At 39.9% G+C, this 26,292-nt stretch overlaps 1 protein-coding gene across 1 annotated transcript; it reads left to right on the top strand.

The window, feature by feature from the left end:
- Window positions 1–3,001: 3,001 nt before the first annotated feature.
- Window positions 3,002–25,789, top strand: wnt9a (wingless-type MMTV integration site family, member 9A; the record flags this gene model as incomplete). The annotated part of the gene is given in 5 exon segments (XM_080033923.1): window positions 3,002–3,043; window positions 3,047–3,207; window positions 18,800–19,059; window positions 19,211–19,473; window positions 21,603–25,789. Coding segments are annotated over 5 exon segments (1,248 nt in total). The 3' UTR covers window positions 22,125–25,789.
- Between the last annotated feature and the right edge of the window lie 503 nt (window positions 25,790–26,292).

The following is a 26,292-nucleotide window of genomic DNA, read 5'->3' as shown; positions in this document are numbered from 1 at the left end:
CTGAGCATGAGTCGAAAGTGAAATCATGCACACAGCAAATTCATACTGACAAACTGAGCTGTGACTGCTTTCACTAATCCTTTGATGAAAGTAGGCATATGATTCCATCATCCTGTAACAGAAAACAGTTAAGTAGCATTTCTTTTAAATTTTCAAAGGAGATTTTTGGAAATAGCTTATTTAGAAGGGAGATAGTGTGATGGCCCCAGGGTGGCCGTTGTTGTTGTTTTGTGTTCTGTGTACCACTATCTTATTTGTCCATTAGCCACAGCCAGCAACCAAGTAGCTTAGCTAATCACAAATACTTAAAATGGGGAAACTTTGAAACAATTAAGTAGCATTTCTTTAAAATGTTATCGCACATTTTTTGAAATATGCTTATTTGCTTTCTGATATTAAGTGTAAGTAGCAGATAGATCGATACGAGTCTATTTATTGTCTGTTAAAAATTAAGCTATGGCCAGCAGCCAAATAGTTTAGCTTAGCCACGAAAACTTGAAATGTGGAAGCTGTTACCCTGACTCTGTCTGAAGATAACAAAACCACTTATAGGGTCAAAGCTATATCTCATTTGTTTAATACATACAAAAAAAATCTAAATGTAAAAACGGCAGATCGACATGTTAGTGAGTAGATTGGTGTAGGGCGCCTCTGAACTGTTGCCAGGAAACGAGCAGTGACTCCAGGAAGTAAAGAAATAGTCTGGCACATAACACAACCTACACACACAGACGCAGGGCCTTCAGGTGCACATATTTGCTTTTCTGAAGTGAAGATCGATACCACTGATGGTATGCATAATTTCTTTTTAGCATTTGATATTGCCAAGCTAGCTGTTCCTACCTGTTACCAGTGTTTAGGCAAAGCTAACTGGATGTAGGACATATTCAATTAATAGATATGACAGTGGTATCAATATTATCATCTTAATGTCTGCCAGAAAGCAAAAAAGCATATTTCTCAAAATTGTAAACATTCACTTTAAAACATCCATTCCACAGTGCAGCAAGTCAAGCTGCCATGTTTACTCATACTCAAATGACACAAATGCAACAGCTGAATGACTGGTGATCTGTTGATGTGGGTGGGGGAAACATAGGAGATCCAATATCATGCGAATCACTCTGAGCTTTAATGTGTAATTTGAGGTGCTATTTTGTTTACATAAGTAAGGAGGAACTTGGCCTTGTGAAGCCACTTGGCCCGTCTGAGGCTGTTTGTGAATGAGCTGGATATTGTTTGAGATTGGGAATGAATAGACTTCATCCCTACTCCTGGCAGGAGCGCTCCCCAGGTGTAGCTGAGAAAACCTGGACCAGTCCCAAGTTCAGATCCCTCTCTCTCTCTACGTTGCAGAAATCAAGGTGTGTGCGGACAAAAAATATGTCAGGTGGTAGCTGAGTTGATGAAAGGTGTTTACACAGGAGTTAAGTAGGGTTGTCCCGGACTAAAGACACTCAGCTGGCAAACAGTAAGTGAATGTTATTGACAAATCATGAGGTCAACCCAGTCAACAAATGTGGATTACTGCTTCTCTCTCAATATGCCTGTCATGCTTGTGAATGAACCTGTAAATATTGCTGTCACGACTATTAAGACTCTGTTTTAATATAATACATTAAGCTGGAAAAGGAAATAGAATCAACCTTATACCTTAAGTGATCTTTATATGTAAAAGATCCCGGTGATGATTCAAATAAAGCTTTGCTACTTTATATGTCCATGTATGTATTTTTCCAAAGTGAGTCAGTGGTGTTTGCATGCAAGAGGAGGTTTTCTGTGACAATAACTAAATATTTTGTTAATCTCCACAACTTATGCAATCAAATGCGTAGGAAGAGTCAATATTTTTCAAGAGCAGGCCTGCCACACGGTTCAGATAACGTGCCGGAATGATTGATAGTCTGCCAATTGATTTATGCTGCTCAATACCGAATTTTGTTAAACGTATTAAAGGGTTCATCTTCAGCTCTTGTGAAATCGCCTACAGGTATGTTTGCGGGCAGCTTCATTGTGAGCTTCGGATGGGCTCACTTCGGTAGGCTACATGTGGTTTGGAGAGCTAATGGCTGTGTCTCGCAAGAGGCAAGACCAGACTGATATTTAACTTCAACAGACAATCTTTAACCAAAAAACTTACTTAACAGGGAGCCCTTTCTGCTGTAAGCTAAATTATGTATTTTTGACAGCTGAATTCAACACAGGCATACTTAGACAATATGGGGCATACATAACTAAAAGAGTAATAGTCGTTGGGGACAACAAGGGATTTTTATTTATTTATTTACAGTTGGACAGTTGTCCATCATTTGCTTTCTCTGTGCAAAGTAAACTGTTCGTCCAGCCAGTCAGATGGCTGGAGTTACTGGACAGTAAAACCGTTCCATAAAGGCTATAACATGGGAATAGCCAATAACCTTCTGAACATACCAAAACCTAATTCCATTCATTGTTGACTGAAACAGCAGTTGACCAAACAATTTCACCATGTACTTGGTTAAAAGTCCTCCAGTATGTGTTGTATCATGCTTATCCCCGACAGATGGAGTTGCCCTTGTGATGAGATTTTTTGTCACCGATGCAATACTTGTACAAATGGAGTAAACGTAGTTGCTTGCCAACATAGCACAGAAATTAAGTATTTCAAAAAGCAAGGTCTAGCCGTAACATCTCTTCCAGCAGATGTGGACTTCCACACACTTCCATGCATCACAGTATAACATTACTGTATGCTTGTAATAGATTATGCAATTCAGGAAATAAAAGGTCACAGACTGAAAGGTAAACAAGTAGGACTATTTTATCATATGCAGGCCAATTTGCACAAACACTGCCCAGAAACGCCCACTGTCAATCATAAAGTAAGACAACTGAGAGGAATTTCCCTGTATGAAACTTGAGAGTGAATTATGAATCAGTTCAGCTCTCTGTATGCATATGCCATATAACTCTCTCTCTCTCTCTCTTTCCTTGCTCTCTCTCTCTCTCTCTCTCTCTGCAGATGGGAGGAGCGCAGCGCAGCTCCTCTCTGTATAAGAAGTGTTGAACGTTCAACAAGGGATTTTACACAGCTACTCAGGAGAAACGAAATGATCTGCCCTGGAGCCGCAGCAAAATGCTGGATGGACACCTACTCCTGGGATGGTTATCGTTCACAGTCATAGTGTATCTTCTCAACTTACCTGGACCAACCGCGGGGTATTTCGGGTAAGGACTGACAGAGACACATTCACACACACATTGCCAATCGTGCTGGTCTCATTGATTTGATTGGTTCCTGAAATTCGAAACAGGTAACTTTTTTTCTCACCCTATTAACCCGGTAAGAACTTGTTTTATCATACGATTTTTTTTCAGCGAGCCTATAACAAAATCACTCCTCGTTATTATTATTTTTTATGTTTTATGAGTTGTTTGTTTGAATTTATATAGTGCGGGTCAGTGAGGTGTCACTTGGCGGAGGTTGCGCAGCGCAGAGCGTCCTCATAGCTGGTGGCTACAGCAGGTTCTCTGCGCATGATTTGGCCTCACTGAAGCTGCTGACAATTACTTTTATGTGACAAGAAGCAGGGTCAGCGAGTATCTTAGCCCGTAACGAACCCGCAGCCCATTAACACGTACAGTATCTATTATAGGTAGATAGATGTACGCAGCCTCGGAGTAATGTTGGCCGAGGAGAGTTCACCCCATTCTTTCTTTGACAATTGAGCCAGCGCCCACTGTAAAGTAGTAACCGCTGGCACGTTTGAATGGCTTGTAGCTAGTCGAGTGATTATTTTGCTGAAACACTTGTAAAATCATATCCTTAGTCGACTCTGAAAACAACCGCGGAGCCGAAAGGTGAGTGTATATGCCCCAGACTCAACAGCTGGTAACAATAAAGCAATCTGACTGAACTGGTGGCCGAAACGTCTGCTCAGCTTGCACAGAAAAATCCCCCATCCAGCATAAACATCACACAACTCTGGCAAGATTTTTTTTTTATATATATTTTTTGCCTACTTCTTCTGCTGCCTCCATCAACTTTAACATGTGTTAGGAAATCTATCATGAAAAAATATAGTGTTTCATGAATCACGTAACAGAAAAATGTTTAATTTAGAAATTGCACAAGGGTGTATATTTCAAAGTAAGTCATTCCCAGTGAACGCCTTAGGATTTTAGGTGTAGCCCACTATGACCTCCACTTCAGAGTGGCTTCTATAATGCACTGAACTCCAGTTTTTCTGATCACATGAACTGCCCTTTTAGTTTTTTTCCTTTACTTTTCTGGCTTAGTAACAGAAGAACATTTACCCTGCAGGGAAGCCAAGGTCATTGAAAATGAGGTCAGCATGTCAGGCGGGAGAGCAGCCATGTTTCACCTGGAACTGATGAGTTTTGATCCACGAAATCCCCCCAAAAGTCACACCTAATCTTTAAAAAGCCACGGAACAAAGTGTACCTTAAAAAATATATTTGCCAATGCCAAGGTATGTCATGCTCACAAATGCAAGATCTCTGTGGTTTCTGCTGCATCTACAAATATCGGCGTTGATGGGATGTTGTTAGTGCCCCCCTTGGCTGAGACAAATGGCTGTAGACTGCAGAGTGATGACACTTGAAGCCTTTCCAGCAGAGTTAAATTTATGGTAGGTATGGCTGTTGTGCTGGATCCAGGAGTGTTAGGTGATCTGGGAACTGTTGTGAATCTGCAAGAGAGCAAAGGAAGTGTCCCCTAAGGGCCCTTTAGAGCGGTGTGTCAGACCTGTCAACCTGTTGGACGGGGTTTTAACTTCTCGTGGATGTAAACGCTATCCTTTATAAAGTTTGTTGGTAAAGAAATCTTAAAATACTAGTTTATATAGTTTAGTACTAGAAAAAGTTAAGAAAAAATAAAAATAAGGAAAAGTATGAAATGAACAGCAATATTTGGAGTACTGAATCATTAGCTTTCGAAATAAACATGATGTAATTGACAGATTTGTTTATGTCTCGGGTGAATGTTGCTCTCTTGGGTCAGAGTGACGCAAACGTACCCTATGGAACTTGCAATAGCTCTGTATGACGAACATATCTCAGCCTTTCGCAGGAAAATGTCATCTGTAATGCTCATGTACATACAAGTGCTTTCTCTGTCACTGTCTTTGGTGTCAGCTCCCAAGTTGCGTTAGAGAAGGACAAATGTAACCCTGTACGCTCTCTGTTTGTATCTCCCTCCCTAAAGCTGTGTCGCCCTTGGCGGGAACTATGTAGTATGGATGATGTGCCAAATTGGCACTCTCATCAGCCTTAATGGCCCTAATGGTAATGCATATTTGCTTATTCAGTAAGCACTTGTTTTCAATTCCCTCTGTCATTCTGTTCTTTATCTGTGTCCTGTGTAGTTGCAAGGAGACATGTGGTATTACGATATGGCAGATTTATTATTGCAAGCCTGGTGAGGAGGGAATATGAATGAGCGTCAGTGAATGATTTAGCCCTGCAGCTGAGGAACATGAAACATACTGAAGGAGCCTGCACAGGTGACACAGATACAAAATGTGACTGCCCCGTGGCCAACTTCCCAGAAACCTGACACCAGTGACACTCCGGCACAGTCCTGCTCAGCTTTGACTGGGGGGGGGGGGGGGCATACTAACACAAACCTGTTCAAATAAATACACCATGAGCACGAGGCATCCTAGGGCCTCATGAGTACTGATTTACTCAAAATAGAGGGTCAATGTTGCATACCCAATTTCCAGAGTGCGGTGGAGCGTAAGTGTAACATAAACACAATCTCTCCTGCCCGTAGTCTGCGCAGCTGAGGGTGGGGTGGGATTCCTGGCGTATTCGAGCACCCGCTTAAATTGTCATCCTTTGCCACAAGAATGCGAGCGCTCATTTTCTTTCCCCTCAGCCTGTTGTGGCAGGTGCTGGTTCTGCTAAATCCGTTATCATAAGAGTTTGAATCTGAGATTTCCTCTGAGCTTTCGTTACTTGCCCTGATGGGTTACAGCACCTTGAAGAGATATTGTATAAACTATTGGAGAGTGAAGTGATTTGTTTTCTCAGTAGAACCTGTCAGGGGAACAGCGCAGACTCAGAGTGCTCTTTCAGATGACTCTGTTGATTTAAATTTGAGTTTTGGTTAAAAGGCATGTCATTCTGTGGTCTTGTAAACAGTGCAGAATGCAAGTCCTAACACGGAGTCAAGAGTTTGTTTTTATTTAGTTCATGTGCGACACATACAGGAAGGCTGCCCACAGTCATGCAACTGGGATTTACCAATCGCAGAGGCACCGCAGCATCTGGAAGAAGCAAATATAGTGGTTGCTATTTGATTACTGTAATATCCTTAAACACCCTATCATTGGGTTTGTTCCCTGAAGCAGAGCTGATGCCCCTTCAGATGGTATCATTGTTTTCAGTGCTCCATTAAGTGCGGCAGCGTGCCAAAAACAACAGGATAACAAATGGGATGTGTGTAAATTTACAGAGGAGTGAAGTTTCAGTTTGCAGCTGTAAAAGCTTTTTTATCACTGTGCTGAATTAGTTCCTGGTGTGTATCAAACATCAGTTTGTTTTAAAGTTTAATGGAGCCTCATTTATTTCACAGAAATGTTACAAGTTGTTTTTTAAAGCGGCTCCATGTAAACATTTCCCTGGGTTCCCCCCTTTTTCTCCCCTCCCGTCCTCTGGCTTGCTTGCCTCATGTGCGTGCCGGCATCCCTGCATTGGTTTGTGGGGAGCTGCTGGGTGATTACCACTCATTAGGAGCAGCAGAGTTAGTGTGGGCTCAGGCTGGCGTTGCCTGGCAGACAGTGGTGGCGGGCGTCTCATTACCAGGCCTTAAGGACTGATTAGCCCTGACGGGCAGCAGGGCGGGGAGCACCGTTGATAGAGGGATTTCCCAACTTCATAGGATATCCTGTGGCTATAGCCACACCTCAAAGGGTATCACTTTACTGTGAGCCAAGAAGATAGGATTCTCTCAGCACTGGTGCTGTGACAGTGTAGCGTGGTGAGATCACGCAAACCTGGAGGCTTAGATAACAGACCGCACGGCCTCTGAAAAGAGAGGGCTTTGTTTTCTTTATATTTCTGCTTGATACATCTGGATTTGAGCTAAGCCTTGCTTTGCTTTGAGTGCTCTGCTCTATAACATCACTGTGTAAAGGCCTGCTATGCCCGTGGATGCCACATGGTGGTGCAGCGCCTTCTGAGAGTGCATGACGGTCCTCAATCAGCACTTTGCAACCTTTTTGTGTAACAGTGGGAGAGTGGGATATGAAATGTGAAAACATCAAAGGTAAAGGCAGCCAAGTCTGTGTAAAAATAATTTGGGGAAGGAAAAGCGTTCTGTCCATGCTTAGTTGTGGTCAACCTGCATGAAATGAAGTGTCTTTCAACTTCAGCTTACAGGGCAAAAATTCCACTCTCTGCACATAATTTGTCTTCTCTAAACTAAGTTATGCACAGTGTTACTGTTTATTTTACAGGTTGAATCATGAAATAATTCAAAGACTGGTGCGCACGTTTGTTATGAAGCTTTCACTGGTGTCTGTAGTGTGTTGTTATGGGGCCCTTACTGTATAATAACATGTTTTTTTTCTAAATAGTTTCGTAGATTACATGGTTTTGTATGGCTTTTAAAAATGTGTTTGGCCCACTCACATCCTAAGGACTTTTTCTTCTGGTGTCAACAGCATACCAGAGAGACCACAGCTGAGACTGGGTTGATTTTAAAAGGACTGTTCCACCAGTCAGCTGTGCACTCCATTGCTGGATAGTCATAAGAAATTGGAAGGGAACTCCTGTTGAAGGAGACTCTTGCTGGTAACATGCATGATGATCTTTGCAGAAGGAGCTGGAGACATGGGCAATTTGCAAAACAGGAAAACTAATATAGACTTAAGACACTTTTATGGTCAGGCATTGATGAGATGATGCTTGTTAGTGCGACCACCGTGTCCTGTGTCTTCCAGCCTTGACCACAGGCGTTTTACTCTGCCTGGTTTGTGGGAATAGAAGAGACATGGCTCTTCACATGTGCCAAGATTAGCAGATTGACAAACCTTCACTAAAGGCTTTGAGCTGCACCTGTTACAAAGATTTCATAAGGGTTCAAGAGAGTTGGCCGTATCTTTTCAAAACTGCAGGGTTAGACTTTTACAGCCTTTTATCAGGATGATCAACTTGCATAAACCCAATCCTATAGAAGCCTGACCTGACTTGCACTCAGATACACCACTCAGATGTTCGTGTTTGCCAAATGGGTGTTATTACATGGACTAAGGTTTGCCCCAAAAGGCATATTTATCCATAAAGCCCAAGCATTAGTTTGAGAATGGACACAATTAGACGTACACTGACATGAATGGGCCCAGGCATGGCAAACATTCTCAGTAGCGATAAACCCTGAAGGAGTTTTTTGGTTCACGTTGAAAATGGCTTATTTGCATGACTTTCATCTACTGCTGCTTTAATCATCAATCAGTTGTCAAGAGGCAACCTTTTCTTCACTCCAGGTGATAAATACGGTGTGTGCATGTGCACAGAAAAGAGGGATATGTGTGAGGTGAGCCAAATTAACCGCCATTTTATGTCTTTAACTTTTCATTTCATTTATTTATTACGGCTCACGGCCATAGCACATGGCATGGAGCACACAATTCAACTGAAATCATTACAAAACAAAACAATGGTGCACAGCAAGGAAAAACAAAACAAAAACAAAACAAAAACATCATTTAAACAATTGCAAAACATTTCTCAAAAAGGCACCTGTTTTAACAATAACCCCTGGCCTACTTGCCCTCAAAAGCGAAATCAGTTTGGTCATGGATGGAAAATAAACATAATAATTTGGCAGGTACTTTTTTCTATAATACATTACGTCCACATTTTCACACTCAAAAAGTACATGGTATTCATCTCCAACACAATTAGAATCACAGAGGTTGCATATTCTTTGATTTCTTTCCAGCCCTTTGTATCTTCCTGTGACTTTAGGTATTCGGGTGTTATTGGTTCTAAAATTAAAGACATATATCTTTCCCAGCTTATTCAAAACAATGACCTGTTGCATTTTCGGTTTTCTGCAGGCCTCAGGAAAAAACTAATCTTTCGGTAGTAAGAGTAAATAACCGTTAATAAACTCAGCCACTTGTAGTTACTGAGGCATGAGTGGTTCAAAAACAGCTACTGTTTTGTTTTGGATTTTGTGGTTTGAATTTGCATGCATGGTTTATTCACAGAATTGCTTCTGCCTAGTGTAATAGGAATGAACAAACCTGACATTTCCAGTCTCTGCACAAATCTTAATACTTGCTTTATAGAATTGGCCCAATGGTTTACGGTCAAAACTTTTTTTTCGCTCTTTCACCCAACAACCTGGGTCTTGTGTCAGCGTGTGCGAATCGGTGCAAGTACAGTATGTGGGCCTGAATGTGTTTGGTGTGTCGGTGCGCTGGTACAGGGCTGCTCTGTGCCATGGTGTAGGCTAGAACAGGGGAGTCATGCGGACAGTGCTGCGCGCCCAATCTGTGCCAGTCACACAGTGACTATAACTGAGCTGCTGACCTTAGAAGCCTTGAGTTCTCACATAGCAGTTAAACCTCTTACCATGCCCCACACTACCATTCCCAAACCCAGGTCCTGTATTCCTACTGCTCAGCTACCAGCGCTCCCATTCACGGCTGCGGATTAAAAAATTAGGCTGAACAGTAACTTTTCTCCCTTTTTTATGATTTGAAAAAGAATTGTATTTTTCTAGTGTCATTTTTTGTGTGGAAAAACTGAGTGAGAATACAGTGACTTAAAAGAAAATATGCCTAATGCACATTTATAATATCAACTGCGTACACTTATAGAAACTTGGTCTGGTCTAATGTAGGTTATAAATGAGCAGAAGGGACTTGCAGATGATATAAAATTGGGTAATTTCCTGTGAAGTCATACATGATAGCGGACTTTCCCCCCCTCACATGGCAGTGCTTACTTGCCCACTAATAATGACTTACTAAGGCTCAGGCCAGTACTCCTTTGTCTTCAAAGTGGTTTTGTCATGTTACTGTACTGTGTCAGTCGGAGCTTGTTAGAAGTAGTCACAACACCCAGTTCTTTCAACCTGTGACTAATCTTATCTTAGCCTCATACATAATAGTTTACTCTTTCCCCTATTTCTGGTTTTTAAGTCACTATGGCTGAATTCAGTGCAAGATTTCTTCTCTTCTACACTTCTTGGAGGTGGACAAAAGCCAAGAGACTCACTGTACCAGAGAGTCATTTGACACTGATTCATGGTTTCTTCAATTATTCAAGTTCAAGCTTTGGAGCACGTTGTCAGCCATAGTTGGAGTAGACCAGAGGGAAAACACCACACACGCTCACATTCCTACAACCTCTGGCATGGCCTGGGCTGTGATACACCAGATGGGACTTGGGCAGGGTGGTCTGAAGTTCATCCAACATTTCTGAGAAAAGCACTTTCCCCCCCCAAAAGGAGCATTTTTAACACACTGAAGGCAGGAGGAAAAAGTGAAAGAGAGAAGGAGTTCAGCACTCCCGAGTGTACTTTCATACAAACATTTTTAATATATATATATATATATATTAAATATAAATATATATATATTTGCTGATTAATCTCAGGTGAAGTGGTAATTTGTCTGCATGACAGTTGAACTGTTCCAGGACACAGGCTCACGTCTGTCAGTGTCTTGTGTAGGTTAAGTTTCGCAGACAGCGGTAGTTTTGTCTACAGGAGTCTTTGTTTTGAGCCAACAGCTGGGTGGAATGATTGGCATTCGTTTGGAGTAATTGACCAGTGGGAATAGGGGAAGTTCGAAGAAGAGGGGGAAAAGGAAGAGGGGGGTTAGTTGTGATCTAGGAGACACCAGACCACACAACCTGCAAGTCCAGGCTGATGGAGAAACTGTTGCTTTTGTGCTTTTTTTTCTGCCTGGGCGCGTTTAGCCACGACTAACTCCTGTAGGTGTTGACTTAAGGTAGTAAGTGCACATGCATGCATGCACAGACACATGTATATGGCAACTACATACACAAACATGGCCAGCACCTGTTAGTCTTATGGAGTGGAGATGATGAACAGACACCCACTGAAAATTGCCAAAACACTTTGCTGTTTTCATTCTTATCTTCATAGCTGGAAAATAACACTGTGCCAGAAATATGTTGCATTTTGGTAACTTGTAGTAGTAAAATTGTAATTTTGTTCAACAGATGAAACACCAAGGAGAGCCTTTCCTTTGAAATCACTAAACTACAGCATGTTCTATAGCTTAGTGTTTTAGTGTTAGTGTTTAGTCTTATTGTATTGGTGTTGCTTGTTTCTAAAATGTGAACGTGTCACCTGCTATTAGTAGCAAAAATATCTCTCATTAGGGAAACAACCCGAATATGGCTGCAACTACAGCCCAACCAACTGGACTTATGATAGTTGATTTTTTAAAGACATAATGTAAAGAAAGATTTTGGTAAGGATTCCATAAATACACTTTTTTAAGGAGTTATGACCAAGATAGGTACTCAGGGAACTATGTATCAAATCAATTCAGTTTTATTTATAAAGCCCAATATCAAAATATTTATTATATACACCCTCTGTCGTTAGACCCTCGACTCGATAATTTATCATATATCTGTGATAAGCTTAAATTGGCTGATCTATCATCCTGTGTGATGCTCCAGCTGTGACGTAAAGTAATGATTATTTTTATTACCAATCAATCTGTCGATTGTTTATGAAGGTTAAGCCATGTTTAAAAAAGTATGAACATTAGGGGAAATTACCCTCACAATTTCCCAGGTCTCCTTTAGCCTTCTGAGATTAATCTATACCATATGGACTGTGCTTCTTTCTTTGTTTGTATATGGTTGTGCAAGTATATGAATAACAAAAGCAGTTACATAGCTAGCTATGTGTGTTTGTACCCTATACACAGAGCCCACACCTCAATAAGGCCAAGAAAGTCAGAGTCAGACAAATAATATGTTTTCCACTATCTAAAAGTTGTGGTATTATTCCACTCCCTTTACTATTTACATACCAAACCAGTGAAGAACGAGCAGAATTACCTGCTGAGGGTCACTCACTTCCAGGACTGTAATGTAAAGCCAGAGAGAGAGCGAGAGAGAGAGAGAGAGAGAGAGAGAGAGAGAGAGTGATGATGGCGTTGTGCTAGTCAATGATTTCCTCAAGCGATCAACTCGTAGGCTCTGTTGTGTGAAATGAACCGTTTTCAGTGAACCCACTGCTTTGGAAAATGTATATAATGTGAATGTCACGGGCAATGGGAAGTGGTGACAGGTGGAGAGAAAGGACCCAACAAACTGCAGTGTTACTAAGTGAGAGACAGTGGAGGAGACGCAGTGCGAGAGTGGCCCAGTGATGTCTGTGAGGAGTGCGTATAGAGGCAAGTGTGTGAATGGAAAAAGAAAAGCTGAGCAAACATGAGTGAGAATCCAACCTCACATAGGATAATAATGAGTTTTATATGCTGGTGTTGTATTCCACATGTAATTGGTGTTGCTGTGCCAACACCTCAAACAACACTTCAAACAAAAACACCTACTGAAAATGTCCATGATGTGAAAACACAGTTACACATGTTTGTAATTCAGTGTAGTGGAGATACCGTGTTGGTTCCTGAGCTTCACTTACCCATTAACAAATGTTTGCCTATCATGATAAGCAACTGGATTCTACATTTGGTGCTACCTTCTGATGTTTTAATAAATAATGAAATAGTGCTTAATAGATAGGTTAGGGGATAAAACACATTTTGGGTTGCCAGGTTGTGAAAGAATGTATCCTTGCTGTTTGGTACTAATGGTGATATCGATGTTGTTTAGTTGTTTTCCATAACTATAATGGGCAACAGTTGAGGCTACAAGTGAAAGTGAGTAATCATTAGAACCTTTTTTCATTTAATACATTTCCTTTAATATATTTCATTTACATTGGTAATTTGACTATATGTGGTTTCTTTTGTCTAAACAAGCCGATTTAAGCCAGTTAATTAATACATTAACAGAGAAAATTATCTGCAGATGAGTCAATGAGCGAAAATAAGAATTTGATGCCCCCCTGTTGGCAATCCATGTATTGATGCACCAAAATGTGTTATTTGTCAAAAGGATGTTTTACAGTTTGGCAAATGAAAATGTTCTAATAACTGTACAGTTTCAGTAAATTATGAATTAACTAATTATTAATTAATGAAGCCGTTACAGTAACAATTCAGTAACCATTTATAAAGGGTCCATCATTAGAAAGTATTACCTCATATTTTATAGAATAACTAAGCTTCAGTAAGTTGTCAGAGATGATGTCTGACTGTTTGAGTCGATTTATTCGCACTAAAGTGTTTGTGGTTATGGAGAAAACCAATATTGATTTCTGTCTGACCCGAAGATTTCAACTTCAGATGTGAAATCATTTTTTTGATTCCAGCACAGCACTTTTTCCAATTTTCCTTTCCTCTGAGTGAGTTGAATGAGTTCATTCTACAGTGAAACAGCGACAGTGATAAATATATAATATAATTTTTTCTACAGATCACCATATTGGAATGTGTGACCCATTAGTGTGACAGCAGGGGTCACGTACGTGCATCCAGTGAAAATATTATCATTCATTTCAAGCAAACCTGAATTAAAGATGAATGATTAAACACTGTGTTGAATCATGTGAGTATCACAAAAGGTAATCCATAGATACAGTAGGTGTTTAACAAAGACAGAAGAAATGGAATCGGTGTAGTATCTGTGATGCAATTTGACAAATTTCTGGTCTGCCACAGAGTGCAAACATGCACGAGAGCGAGCCCTGGCCAGTAGTTATTTTCCTGGAGTTGTGAAACTTTTCTCCGCCCTCACACTTTGCCCCCAGGCTGTCTTTGTAACTAGCTAGAAATATGCCTTTGTGTAATAAAGCCACAGAGACAGTAGCGCTGATATCAGTGTCATGTCATCTTTGGCGTCCCTCCAGCTCTCTGCTCAGTACATCTATTTGTCTCAGACAGGCGGACGTCACACAGACAGTTGAGGCCTGTCACTCTAATGGTCTCTTGTTTTGGCATGCATGCAGGCTTTTGGAAGATCTGACGCCGGTGATACGTGTTACTATGCATGTCTTACTAAGGAATGTGAATGTCATGTTTGCGGTATTGTCATTTAAGGCCTCAAGTTGTTAGATGGATCTCTTTGCTTAGCTATAGTATATAATTCAAATTTAAATTAATATTAGCTGGTTCTGTTTAAATTGCAAACATATGCAGTTAAGATAACTTCTCCTTGGTGTAGTGTGAATTTGAAATATGTGTTGTATTCACAGGCAATTTAGTTCCCGACTGTTGTTCCAAATGGATTTAGGCAGGTACTCCACGTGGCGCCATCATTCAATCCCTGGCTGCTTGCTCACCATAGAAATGTTGTGGAACGGTTGTCAGTCACATGTAACATACTGGATCGGCTAGAATTGTTTGTTTTGGCACTTTGAGTATGTTTCCTTGGCATTGTAAGCACAGGGTATTTTAAACTAAGCATGAAACAAATAATAGAAAAAAAATGTTTTTTTCACAGTTCTTGTGTATTGTGTATGTCTCGCTCTGTAACCATACATTTTTTTACTCCCTAAGTGTATTGGGAGAGCATTCCCTGTCAAGACACAGCTTGCCAGGTTTCCATTTCCAAAATTCATAGCTGTCAGACAAGTTAAGGAAAGGCAAACACGCTTTGTAAAAAGGAAACCATTTGACCCAATCTGAAAGCAAATCCTGATTTGACTGCTCACATTTTGAACCAGGCTGTGAATGCATTTTAAAGACGATATCGTATAGCATATGCAAACTATTAAGTCCATTGGTATGAAACTGAGGACTCGAGGGGAAACATTTCTGTCAGTTATTGGACTTAATAAAACAAATCTCTGGTTGAAGAACCACCGTGACCTTCTGCTGGAGGCTGAAGTGGATATGAGTGTTGACAGAATCTTCTCTGAAAAACAAGTCATGAAGTCAAAAATGTAAGTAATGGAGATCACCGATGAGCACTTCTGGAGCATATAACCGGTGTGGACAACCAGCAGGTGCTCTGCACACTTAAAAAAATATTGTTGAACAATTTCTATTACACCTTTTGGCAACATTTTATGTGTCAGGTCTCCCGTTTGCTGTGGGTTTACTTTTTGCAGTTGCATAGTTGGACATGTTTAGATTAATTTCACTGTCTGTACAATTTTTACAAGCAAGAAGGGATGTCTATTTGAATACACCTTTATGTTTTTCTAAACCTATTATAAAAATCAGATTGGTGGACAAAAAAAAACCTAGGGGAGAACGGGGGAATCTGAGGCATCGGGTAATGTGAGCCACCCCCTGTATCTAAGCAACGGAAAACATTTGTGGTCATGTGAGATATATGTTTTCAAGCCCCTCTCATTTCCCCATGGCCCTGAAAGAGAGGACCTCATGGTGCTGTGGTAAGCATGTTTTTTCCCCCAAAATAGGTATTTTGCATGTAAAAGTAAATTTTCTTGCTGTCAACTTAATCAACTGTTGTGCCAAAGCAAATGTATTCACGTAGAAAAACTTCTATCATACGTGTTGATGAACTACCAACATATAAAAACCATGTGATGATATTAGCTAAAGATTAGCCTGAAATGCTAAGAGAGGTGGTTTTTTCTCAAATTGTGGTGGTGGGTGAAAGTGAGCCAAATGCTGTGGGGGAAAGTGAGCCACTGTCTCACTTTCCCCCACCATGAGGCACAAGTTAAGTTTAGTCTTAAACATATTTTAATGTAATATTACATGACATATGTTTTATTTTAATGTGATACACATTGTAGAAAAGCCATCATGCCAAGGAAATACACCAGGAAGACGACCTGGGGCAACCACACGGAAAGAGCACCTTCTCATCTTTCCCTGTAACCTTCAGGGCTGGAATGTAGAGTAGGCCTAGTTGTAGAGTATGACAGGCTGATGTTATAATCCAGTTGGGTCTTCTCCTGTGTTCTGAGTCCCAGGCTGTTCTCGCTGGTTCTGATTTTCCTATGCTTTGACCCCCAGACACAAGCTGGCTCTAAGGGTCCTGTGTTCTGACCCCCAGACTGTGTTCTAATCTAACTGGTTCTATCTTTAATTTTAATCTTCTTAAAACCTTTTGAATTATAATATGTTGTATTTGATTTTGTTTAGAGTTACTTTCAAGTGTTTAGAAAATTTGCTTTGCTTAATTGACCAAACCCCATCATTCTTTTACTAGTCCGACATTAGTTCTGGAATGTGTGGCTAGCTTTCAGAATTCTTACTGTTACAATATGTGTTGTTATGGTAGTTTCAGAGTGGAAAAAGTAACATGACAACTTTTTTTAAAACAATCATATTTTCACTGCCCTTTGTCTTGAAAAAATTCTGCTAATGCCCATTTCTAGGAAACATCCTGAATTAATGGGAAATGTGTAAATTTGAGTGATAAATCATTTTAGCTCGCTTAGAGGGGAGCAAATGTAAAAAGTGGCTCAGATTACCCCGTTCTCCCCTACATATATTTGGCTATATTTCAAATGTTTAGTTATGATTCAAAATACTCTTTATTTTACATATACAGTCATATGAAAAAGTTTGGGAACCCCTCTCAGCCGGCAACATTGCACTGATTTGTTGAACCATGTACAGATACACAATCTGCAGCCAGATGTTCTTGCAGGTCTTTGGAGGTGATCTTTGGGTTGTGTGCAACCATTCTCACAATCCGCCGCATATGCCGCTCTTGTACTTTTCTTGGTCTGCTAGACCTGGGTTTAACTGCAACTGTGCCTGTGTCCTTCCATTCCCTGACAACGTTCCTTACAGTAGAAATTGACAATTGAAACCTTTGGGAAAGCTTCTTGTAGCCTTCCCCTAAACCATGATAATGAATAATCTTTGTTTTTAAGATATTTTGGGAGCAGTTTTGATGGTCCCATTCTGTCTCACTTCAGCAGAGAGTCAAAGAGAAGTGCAACTTGCATTTAGGCACCTAAAATACATTTTCTCATGATTAAACAGACATTTCTATGAGGTTCAAGGCTTAACAACATAATCCAACCAACTTTGTGTTTAAAGTCATCAGTTTTACATGCTGTTACAGGCATTAAAATCAACAAAACCACAAGGGTACCCATATTTTTGCACAGCCAGTTTTTCACATTTTATTTTATTTCACACAACCAAATACTGCTTTTCAAAAAATCTTTGTTTGGAAAACATCCCAGTAGTTAGCTGTTCCTGGTAAATTAAAGACATACCACTTTTATCTTTTTTTTGTGAAAGCAGAGTCAATTATAATGCCGGCTGAGAGGGGTTCCCAAACTTTTTCATATGACTGTATCTCCAGAATACCATTAAACTACATGTTACAAACATCCATAGACTATACTGTGACACTGTATGTCAGTGCTAATGTTATACTATTGCTAAACTTATAGTGATATTTCCTGTTTATATTAATTTCAAGTACATCGCTAACACCTCTGAGCTAAAAAAAGAAGAGAGTAACTCTCAGATTCATGTTTTTTAGAAGTTCTGTTGAATCTTTTGAGACATCAATGTACAAAGCTAGTTGCTCTAATGTGTGTTTTTCCAACTTTTTAATAAGAAAGATAAATCAATTGTTCAATGCAGTGAAAGCAGTCTGAACTTTATCAATGCAGCAGTAGGTGAGCTGTCAAACCATGCACAAATGTGTCCCATCCCAACTGCGAAGGCACGTTGCCCTGTAGACTTGTGCTTTTGTGAGTTCTGTAAATCCATTTATTCTTTAGTTTCACTTTAAGTGTGTAAAGGAGGCCAGAAATTCCACATAATGAACAACTACAGTGCCAATCCTGTCAGTTGCTGTGACCAAAATGGTCACAGGCTGACAGTCATGTCCCCTGTGTGTGTTTATGAAAGTAATGCTCTGCTTTCCCCATCACAACCTCAGAACGCTGGTCGTCGGTTTTGCCAGCTATGTGGCAGTCCCTGCTTTTGAGTGTTTTATATACGCTTCCCTTAAATAAACTTACGACAGGGGTGCGAGTATACCACATGTTCTCCATACCATGTTTAGAACTGATACCCCTGCTTGTTATATTTCAAATGGATTGCAGCTTTAAGATCCTGAATACTGGACTTTTGTTATGGGGATTCTATAATGGGAGTAAATCTTGTCGTGTGATCATGTTTGAATCTATATTACCCTACTGGTAAGGACACCCCCCCTCCCCCTCCTTAGGATATGAAATATTAAACCAAGTATTCTGTGGCTACTGTTTCACAAGCATCTGGTATGACAGTCACGTTCACTGCATGCCATTGTTTGAAATATACCCCTATGTACCAGCTGAATACTTTCTACCGATACAAATTATAATGTCAATCTGAAAAACTTAATGAAGGTTGGCTGCTGTTGCTGTGACTTGGTTTGTGTGTGGGGTCTCAAACAGGGACAACGCACTGTAGGAAACTTCCTTGTGAAAAGAAAGAACCCGTCCACCTCTGCAGAGAATTTGCTCAATACAGAAACGCCTGTGCTGGAGGTTGATCTCAATCTCCAGCAAATGTTGAATTCCCCTGAACATTAACCAGTGAACAGCTGAATTCATTTGAACATTAACCAAACTTTTGAGCATTATATGCCCCAGCTGTGCTTCCTGTGCTGTTTATGTAGTATATCTTTGCAAACTCTTATAGTTTATCCAGAAAGGTCGGCTTCCTGCTCTTTATTGGAACCTTCATCAAGATATGTAAAGTGACTGTAGTGCGTCTGTGATTTTTCCCTCTAGGTTAACAGGTAATGAACCGTTGTCTATCCTGCCACTGAACTCTCTACCTGAGGAGAACGTGGGCCGGGCCCACTTCAAGCTGTGCGACCGGCTCAAACTGGAAAAGAAGCAGCGAAGGATGTGCAGACGAGACCCGGGCGTGGCGGAGACCCTGAGAGAGGCCATCACCATGAGCGCCATGGAATGCCAGTATCAATTCCGCTTCGAGAGGTGGAACTGCACCTTAGAGGGGCGCCACCGAGCCAACATACTAAAGAGAGGTATATGTGCATTCCCTTCCTTTTTGAACACTAACCAATCCTATTCTCCGATATAATGAAAAATAAAATAAAGGCAGCACTCAAACTCCTTTGAACTCTCTCTATTTGCTTGCCTCTCATTTCTCATTCCGCAATGTGATTTTTTTTTCAGGATTTAAGGAGACAGCCTTCTTGTATGCCATCTCCTCGGCAGGCCTGACTCATGCTATGGCCAAAGCTTGCAGTGCAGGACGCATGGAGCGCTGCACGTGTGACGAGGCCCCTGACCTGGAGAACCGCAAGGCATGGCAGTGGGGAGGTTGCGGAGACAACCTTAAATACGCCAACAAGTTTGTCAAAGACTTCCTGGGCAAACGCTCCAACAAGGACCTGCGCGCACGCTTGGACATGCACAACACCAATGTGGGCATGAAGGTATGTGTGCAGGTTTCATGATCACAAAATCACCTGCCAACTCTATCAAGCCTTTTAGCAAATGTTAGCTCCTTGCAACAAAAAAGTGTCTTAATTTAAGGCTTTAATTCACTTGTCAAACTACTTGTTTACTGCTCTGTGCCGAGGAGACATGTAGCTCCATTAGATTAACATGTCTAATTGCGTGATTATTTTGCATAACATAAATCGTGGTCAACCAGGAAACACATCAAGAAAGCAGTGTAAGTCGGTTTAGAGTTCATTTAGAGTTACAGTTAGTATTTAAACAGAAATGTAGACCATTTGCTCAAAAGGTCAGTTAAACAGTGGGAAAACTGTGATAATATGATACAGTCTGAGTTCTGCCTGGTTAGGTAGACAAACAGCTACATAAAGTGCCGATTCAATGTGCGCCTTATCCAGGATATACTGTACCATTGTATATTTGGTTTTGAATTTCAACATTTCACTGCTGGTAAATCAATGCTTTGCAATACTTAAACACACTGTCCAAATATATGGTTTAAATGACCAAGAGGAATTTAGTATGACCACTACAGAATGCCGTTGATAGAATTACATGAGGCATCTTGGGAGAGGTAAATTACAGAAAGTAGTGTAGAGTTTCAAGCAGCTTCGAGGACCGATTAAACTGATTACAGTAATTGCCACTGTAAAATTGGTAAAATCTGTACAGGCTCATTAGTCAATATTTGGTTTTCTCTCCCAGATTAGATAGACAACGATTCCTATTTCTGCCCTGGCACATTTCAGCAAATGTTTGTGGTGAGCAAATATGGGGTTTTCATCTTGGATGTGTTTTTGATAGTAAAATAAAAACGAGAGAATGGTCTTAATCTGTTAAGCCAAAGCAAACTAAAGGTCTGGACACTGTTGCTTTTACTTGGCTTTTCTCATACTGTAGCCATTTTCATTTTGGTTTCAAAATGAATTATAGCAGAGGCACACTTCCCAAATGTTAGCAGACACAAAATTCTCCCAAAAGACCAATGCAAGCTCTTCCTTTTCAGCTTAGCTCTCCAAAATTCAATCTCTCGGGAGATTTTATTTGCGATAAAAGATTTACAACATTGTTTTTGCTATTTTTTGTGATCTGCACATGTCGTGAGTTATACCGCATTCGTTCAAGATGAATTCCCACATGGAGGACGGAACTGGAATGTGCTAGCCCCTGCATCCCCTTGACATTTTAAAGCTGACCTATCAAATTTTCTTGACCTGCTGGTGTGATGAATATGCACTTCCTGTTCCCCCGATCGCTTTCACAGTCTGAGAAAAGAACAGTGGATACTATCCAAACCCCGTCTAAGACAATGTGTTATTGTCATTGATTTTCGCACTAATGTTTTTTTATTTGCGGTCGATGCTGATTGAACTTTGGCTGACTGCGAAGAAGTAGCGTTAAAATAATGTGTTGTGGTCATTATTGCTGAAGATCTCTGTTTCCCTTGCAATAACTATTCATTTATAAAAGGAGATTATTTAATTTTCCACCCGTTTGCATGAATTATTCTGTTTTATTAAATTATTACCACGCTACAAGATTGAGTTGATCAACAATCGGCTAAGAAAAGACATTCACAGTAAAAAGGACAAGAATAGTGCCCAGTGTCTTCATGTTAAAGTCTCTTTTTTCCCATGACTCAGTATTAAAGATACTTCTCTTATCAAAAACCTCCCCCACTTATCATAATAACAGTTATTGAGTTAGACGAAATGTCACTACATATCAACGCTCCCACTATCTAATATTCCTTTCCTCTTTCATACGAAGGCTTAGATAAAGTGGTTCTTTGTTCACCTTTACAATTATGTTGATGAAAGTCCACTGGCAATATGTGAAGCCCATTTTCCTCCCGTTTATTATAATATCAAAAAGAGAGAGAAAAAAAAACAGAGAACCTAATAATTTTCCATCATATTATAACATTCCTCCCCACACCACTTCACTCCACCCTAATCATCTTTGTTAGCATATTTTGGTAAACTAGGCTCTTTGAAATGCTGCGTACTAAACAAAGGCTCATTAAATGACATGCTTTTCATTATACATCCCTTTCATGTTTTTGTGACAGTTAACAGTATATTTCATTGTCTTTGACAACCAGGTTATCAAGGCTGGAGTGGAGACCACTTGCAAATGCCACGGTGTGTCGGGCTCCTGTACCGTCCAGACCTGCTGGAGGCAGCTCCTGCCCTTCCACGAGATCGGCAAGCAGCTGAAGCAGCGCTACGAGACCTCCGTCAAGGTTGGAAGCTCCACCAATGAGGCCACAGGGGAGGCAGAGATCTCCACAGGCCGGAGCCAGCAGCAGCAGCAGCAGCAGCTGCAGCAGCAGCAGCAGCAGCAGCAGCCCTTGCCTGGCCTCAACGATCCGATCCCTCGCACTATGGACTTGCTCCACATCGAGGACTCGCCCAGTTTCTGCAGACCTAGCAAGTACTCGTCAGGCACAGCAGCCCGCAAGTGCTACAAGGACAAGAACTGTGACGCTATCTGCTGCGGGCGAGGCCACAACACACAGAGTAGGGAGGTGACCCGGCCCTGCCAGTGCCAGGTGCGCTGGTGCTGCTACGTCGAATGCAAGCAGTGCACACAGAGAGAAGAGGTTTATACTTGCAAAGGGTAAAACCAGACAGTCACCTGTCAGCCCCTTACAGTCAGTGGAGCAAGTGAAAGACGGTTGTGTTGAAGAGGAGTGATTGTTTTGTTCTCAGACAAGGTTTTGCCTTCACTGTTGGAACAGTGTTCTGCAAACAAGAAAGGAGTGAGCCGATGGAGAAGCAATAAGCACTTTGTGGGATTTCTGTGGGTTTAGTTGCAGAGCTCCTGTGGCCCCTCGTGTCAGGGGTTCACAAATACAGAAAAAAAACTTCTCAGACAACTGGGTCGACATCTCAAGCTTTTTCAAATCATGGTTATGCCTTGGAGATAGAAGCTTTTATTTTCCTATCTTTTTCACAAGACAACAGAGATTAGCATCTAGTCAATGAGGATCCAACACAAGGACAGTATCACCAAAAGACTGAATTCTGGGGCTATGCCCACAGAAGAATGGTGTGTGATTGCTTGTGTGTGTCTTTACATGTGTGTGTATGTATGTGAGCATGAGACATAGTGAGGGGGTATAGTATGGGGGTTTGAATGACGACTTTTATGGCAAAACCATATTCAGAGACTGCTAAAAAAGAAAATAAATAAAGACAGGGTGTAAGATTTACTCTACACGCACATATTTACACTCACACACACATTGTGTGTTTGCATATGTATGTAAATAAATTCAATTATATTGTTATGAAATTATATAAGCCACTTATCTAACTATGTTAAAACAAACCACTAACCACACAAATGTTTTGTTGTTTGTGTGCTCTTGCTCGTTTTTCTTCTTGATTCATGTTGACAAGGCCCTTTGTAAAGCAGCACACTTGTGTCTGTTGTCATGCTGTGGATAATTTATAGATCCTTTGGGACAACTCCTTCACAGGAAGAGAAAAAAATGGAATTCAAATTGTTCTATGTAATAATATAATATAAAGCTGTTAGTAAATGCAATAACAGAAAGTAACTAAACCAGTCAGTTTAGGCTATTCTCGGTCTCGAGTGAACCAGTGTTCAGGGAATAACTTAAACCACTTTAACGATAAAATAGGAGATGGAATAGTGCAAATACAAATAATGTCAAAGTTGGAGATGTCAGTGGCCGTGTTATTACAGCCTACACCATTGCAACAGGTGATCACAATCGTGTGAATCAGATCAGAAATTGTGGAGCCTTGCGGCTGTTAAATTCTACTTTTTTTGGTTTAACTTTGAATGCTTCGAAGTTGTAAAGAAACATTTTGAGAGCTGGAGGAATGTAGCCATCTACCATTTCACGTCCTTCTTTCCTCTTCAGCTGCCACGATTGATTGAGCCGTAATCAACACATGTAGACATGCAGTCAGTTCAAAACAGTGTGAGACGATAATCTAACTTGACGTATCTGCAAATTTGTTCAAGTGTAGATGAATGTGCTAGCTAATACATATATTTTATAAGCCTAATATTTGTGAAACATTCAGCAAATTTATATAAATTCAAATGTTGGGGTTTTGCAAATTGTCTGTCTTCATTCTGAAGTCAGTGAAGTTGTTTTAACACAAGTTTATGTGCCATTTCATATTGTTGCTTGGCAGAAAGTGACACAGTTAACAACCATCATACAGCATAGTGAACCCTGCCATGCAACTATTTTGACAGTTTAAAAGGAACAATTTGACACTTTGGGAAAATGATCTCATCCACTTTCTTCACGAGAGTTAGATGATTGATACCACTCTCATGTTTCTATATAATATATAAAGCTACAGCCAGGAGCTTAGTTTAGAATAGTGACTGAAAAATGGGGAAACAACAAGCCTGGCTCAATCTGAGGATAACAAAATCAGCACACAGTTTGTAAGGATGCAACAAACAAGATACAACATGTTTATCAGTGAGCTTTAAAGGTGCTGCTACAAAGGCTGTCACTGTAGATTCAAATATACCAGATATGAGAGTATCAATATTCTTTTTAACTCTCAACAAGAAAGAGAATAAGCATATTTTCCCACATTTTTGAAGAGACTTGTTTATTATTGCCTACTATTAAGACACAACCATGAAGTCAAATGTTTTTGAATGAGAAAGGCGTCTGTACACACAAACAATGCAGAAAATAATATTTCATTGTACTCTCAGCAAGCAGCTTCTGAGAACATTATGTTAAATACTATAAGATATGAGATATGCCTTGTTTTACATGGGTGTGAATTAACTACTGAGTGAGGGACCCAGCTTTGTATTATAGCACCATTCACGCACTGAAGCCCCAGAGCCCTATAAAGTATTTTAAGATCTGTATTTATGGATACAGTGCAGTGCAGATTTTTTTTTTATTTCTTTTTAAAATTGTAAATAGCAAAAGGTCTTCTCCTGTGGTATAAGAAAAAAGTGAGGCACATGTTCAACTATCAAAAGCAACTGTTACAGAAATTGGTGGCAATATGAAAGGATAGGAAGAGACGCCTTTGGTAACAGCACACGGCTGATAACAAAATTGCAAAAGTGGAAATTAATCCACTGTCCTAAACAGCAATATCATGCTTTAAGAAGACCTAGCATGGGTTATTTGTCCTTCGGAGATGAATTCGAAGCATTTTGATATGAGGCATGCCAAATAAAAGACTGGTCAAAACATATACATAGAACTTTGCACGCTACTTTGAAACCATAATAGCTATGCTGAGACTGGAAGCATAAATGCCTGCTTCCCACAGCTTTTGGTGTGTGCGTCATACACACACAGCCCTAACACACAGAGGTTCTCTACAATTGACCGGATTCCACACAGGCATGACAGGAATACCAAATGCATACCGGGTGCATTTTTGTTTGTTTATAGATAGTACATGAACCTACAAAATTTCTTCCAAGAAAGAAGAGCATGATGCAGCAGCCAGTCGGTTTTTCAGACGTCACCGTTGTCCATATTTTCAAATCCAAAACTCTGCACTGTTTAGTCGTCAGTGGATGTACAAAATTCTGTTTTGTAGAAAAAAAAATATAAATTATTTTTAAATATATTATGAGCATGTGTTGAGTGTAAATAACGTCAAAGGTCTAAATTGATTTTATATCCTGTATTTTTTACTCTGTTTTTCCTTTGGGTGTTTGTTCCTTTTGGGGTGGAAGCTTTGAGAAACAGTGTATACCTTAAACATATTTCATTTCATATCTCATCATTTGCCGTTATCTAAGCACTAACAAATCCTAACAAATTAAGAATCAACTCACCTTAAGCTGTTTTTGTAATTAATGCACACCATCATTACATGTTTGAGAGTATTCAAACAAAATCACAGTCATCAGCAATATATTTTTTTATAGGATTTGATCTTTTTTTATAATCAACTATCTTGTGAAAGGACTTTGTAATGTTGGTTATCACCATATGATGCAGTATGAACACAAGATTGCATCAATGTGGACTACTTATACTCACTTTTGGAGTAATTTACATTTACATGTACATGTACTTTTGTTAGGATTTGTGCTGTGCTTGTAAAACAATGATAAAAACTCACCAACCATGTATTTTCCTTTGTGATGATACTACACCAACAAAGCTTTGTCCATGTTCACTTATTCATGTCTTATGGGAACCCTAAATTATTTTCCTCTACCTCATGTGTATAGCTTCTAGGTATAAACAGATCACAAATGACTGGTAAGAATGTATTTAAGTTATTTAACATCTTTGTACAACAAAGGCGAAAAAAATCTGAAATAATAAATGAATTTTTAAATTATTTCTTGTGCATTTTCATTCTTCAGCAGCTTACTCTGAAGTAATTCCATATGATATGTTAATTCTGAAACACATTCTTTTACTTGTTATTCTAAAATGGCACGCTGTCATTTATATAAATAAATAAATAAATAAATATAGGCTATATATATATTCTTAAATAAATGTAATACTGATAGGCTTTGAGCTTTTAATGAAACAAATTATACAATACAAATTTTAATGTTTTCTTTGGTTGACGGAAACTTTTCAGCGTTTTTCACAACCTTTGGACCAGGGTAGGGAATTAACTTTTTAATATTTTTTGCCCCTTTGCAATATGTTTCAGGGGTATTTTGGATGCCTAGCTTTCCATTTTGACTCAGGCTGTGCAAATGCATATAAATATCCTAACGATAAAATCACAGACACAAAAAAAGTATATATTTCACATGAATTTTAGGGACATTTTGACTCAAGCCCT

Source organism: Ammodytes marinus (assembly GCF_949987685.1).
Source record: "Ammodytes marinus genome assembly, chromosome: 9".
Lineage (NCBI taxonomy): Eukaryota > Metazoa > Chordata > Actinopteri > Uranoscopiformes > Ammodytidae > Ammodytes > Ammodytes marinus.
This window is presented reverse-complemented; position numbering and strand designations above follow the sequence as displayed.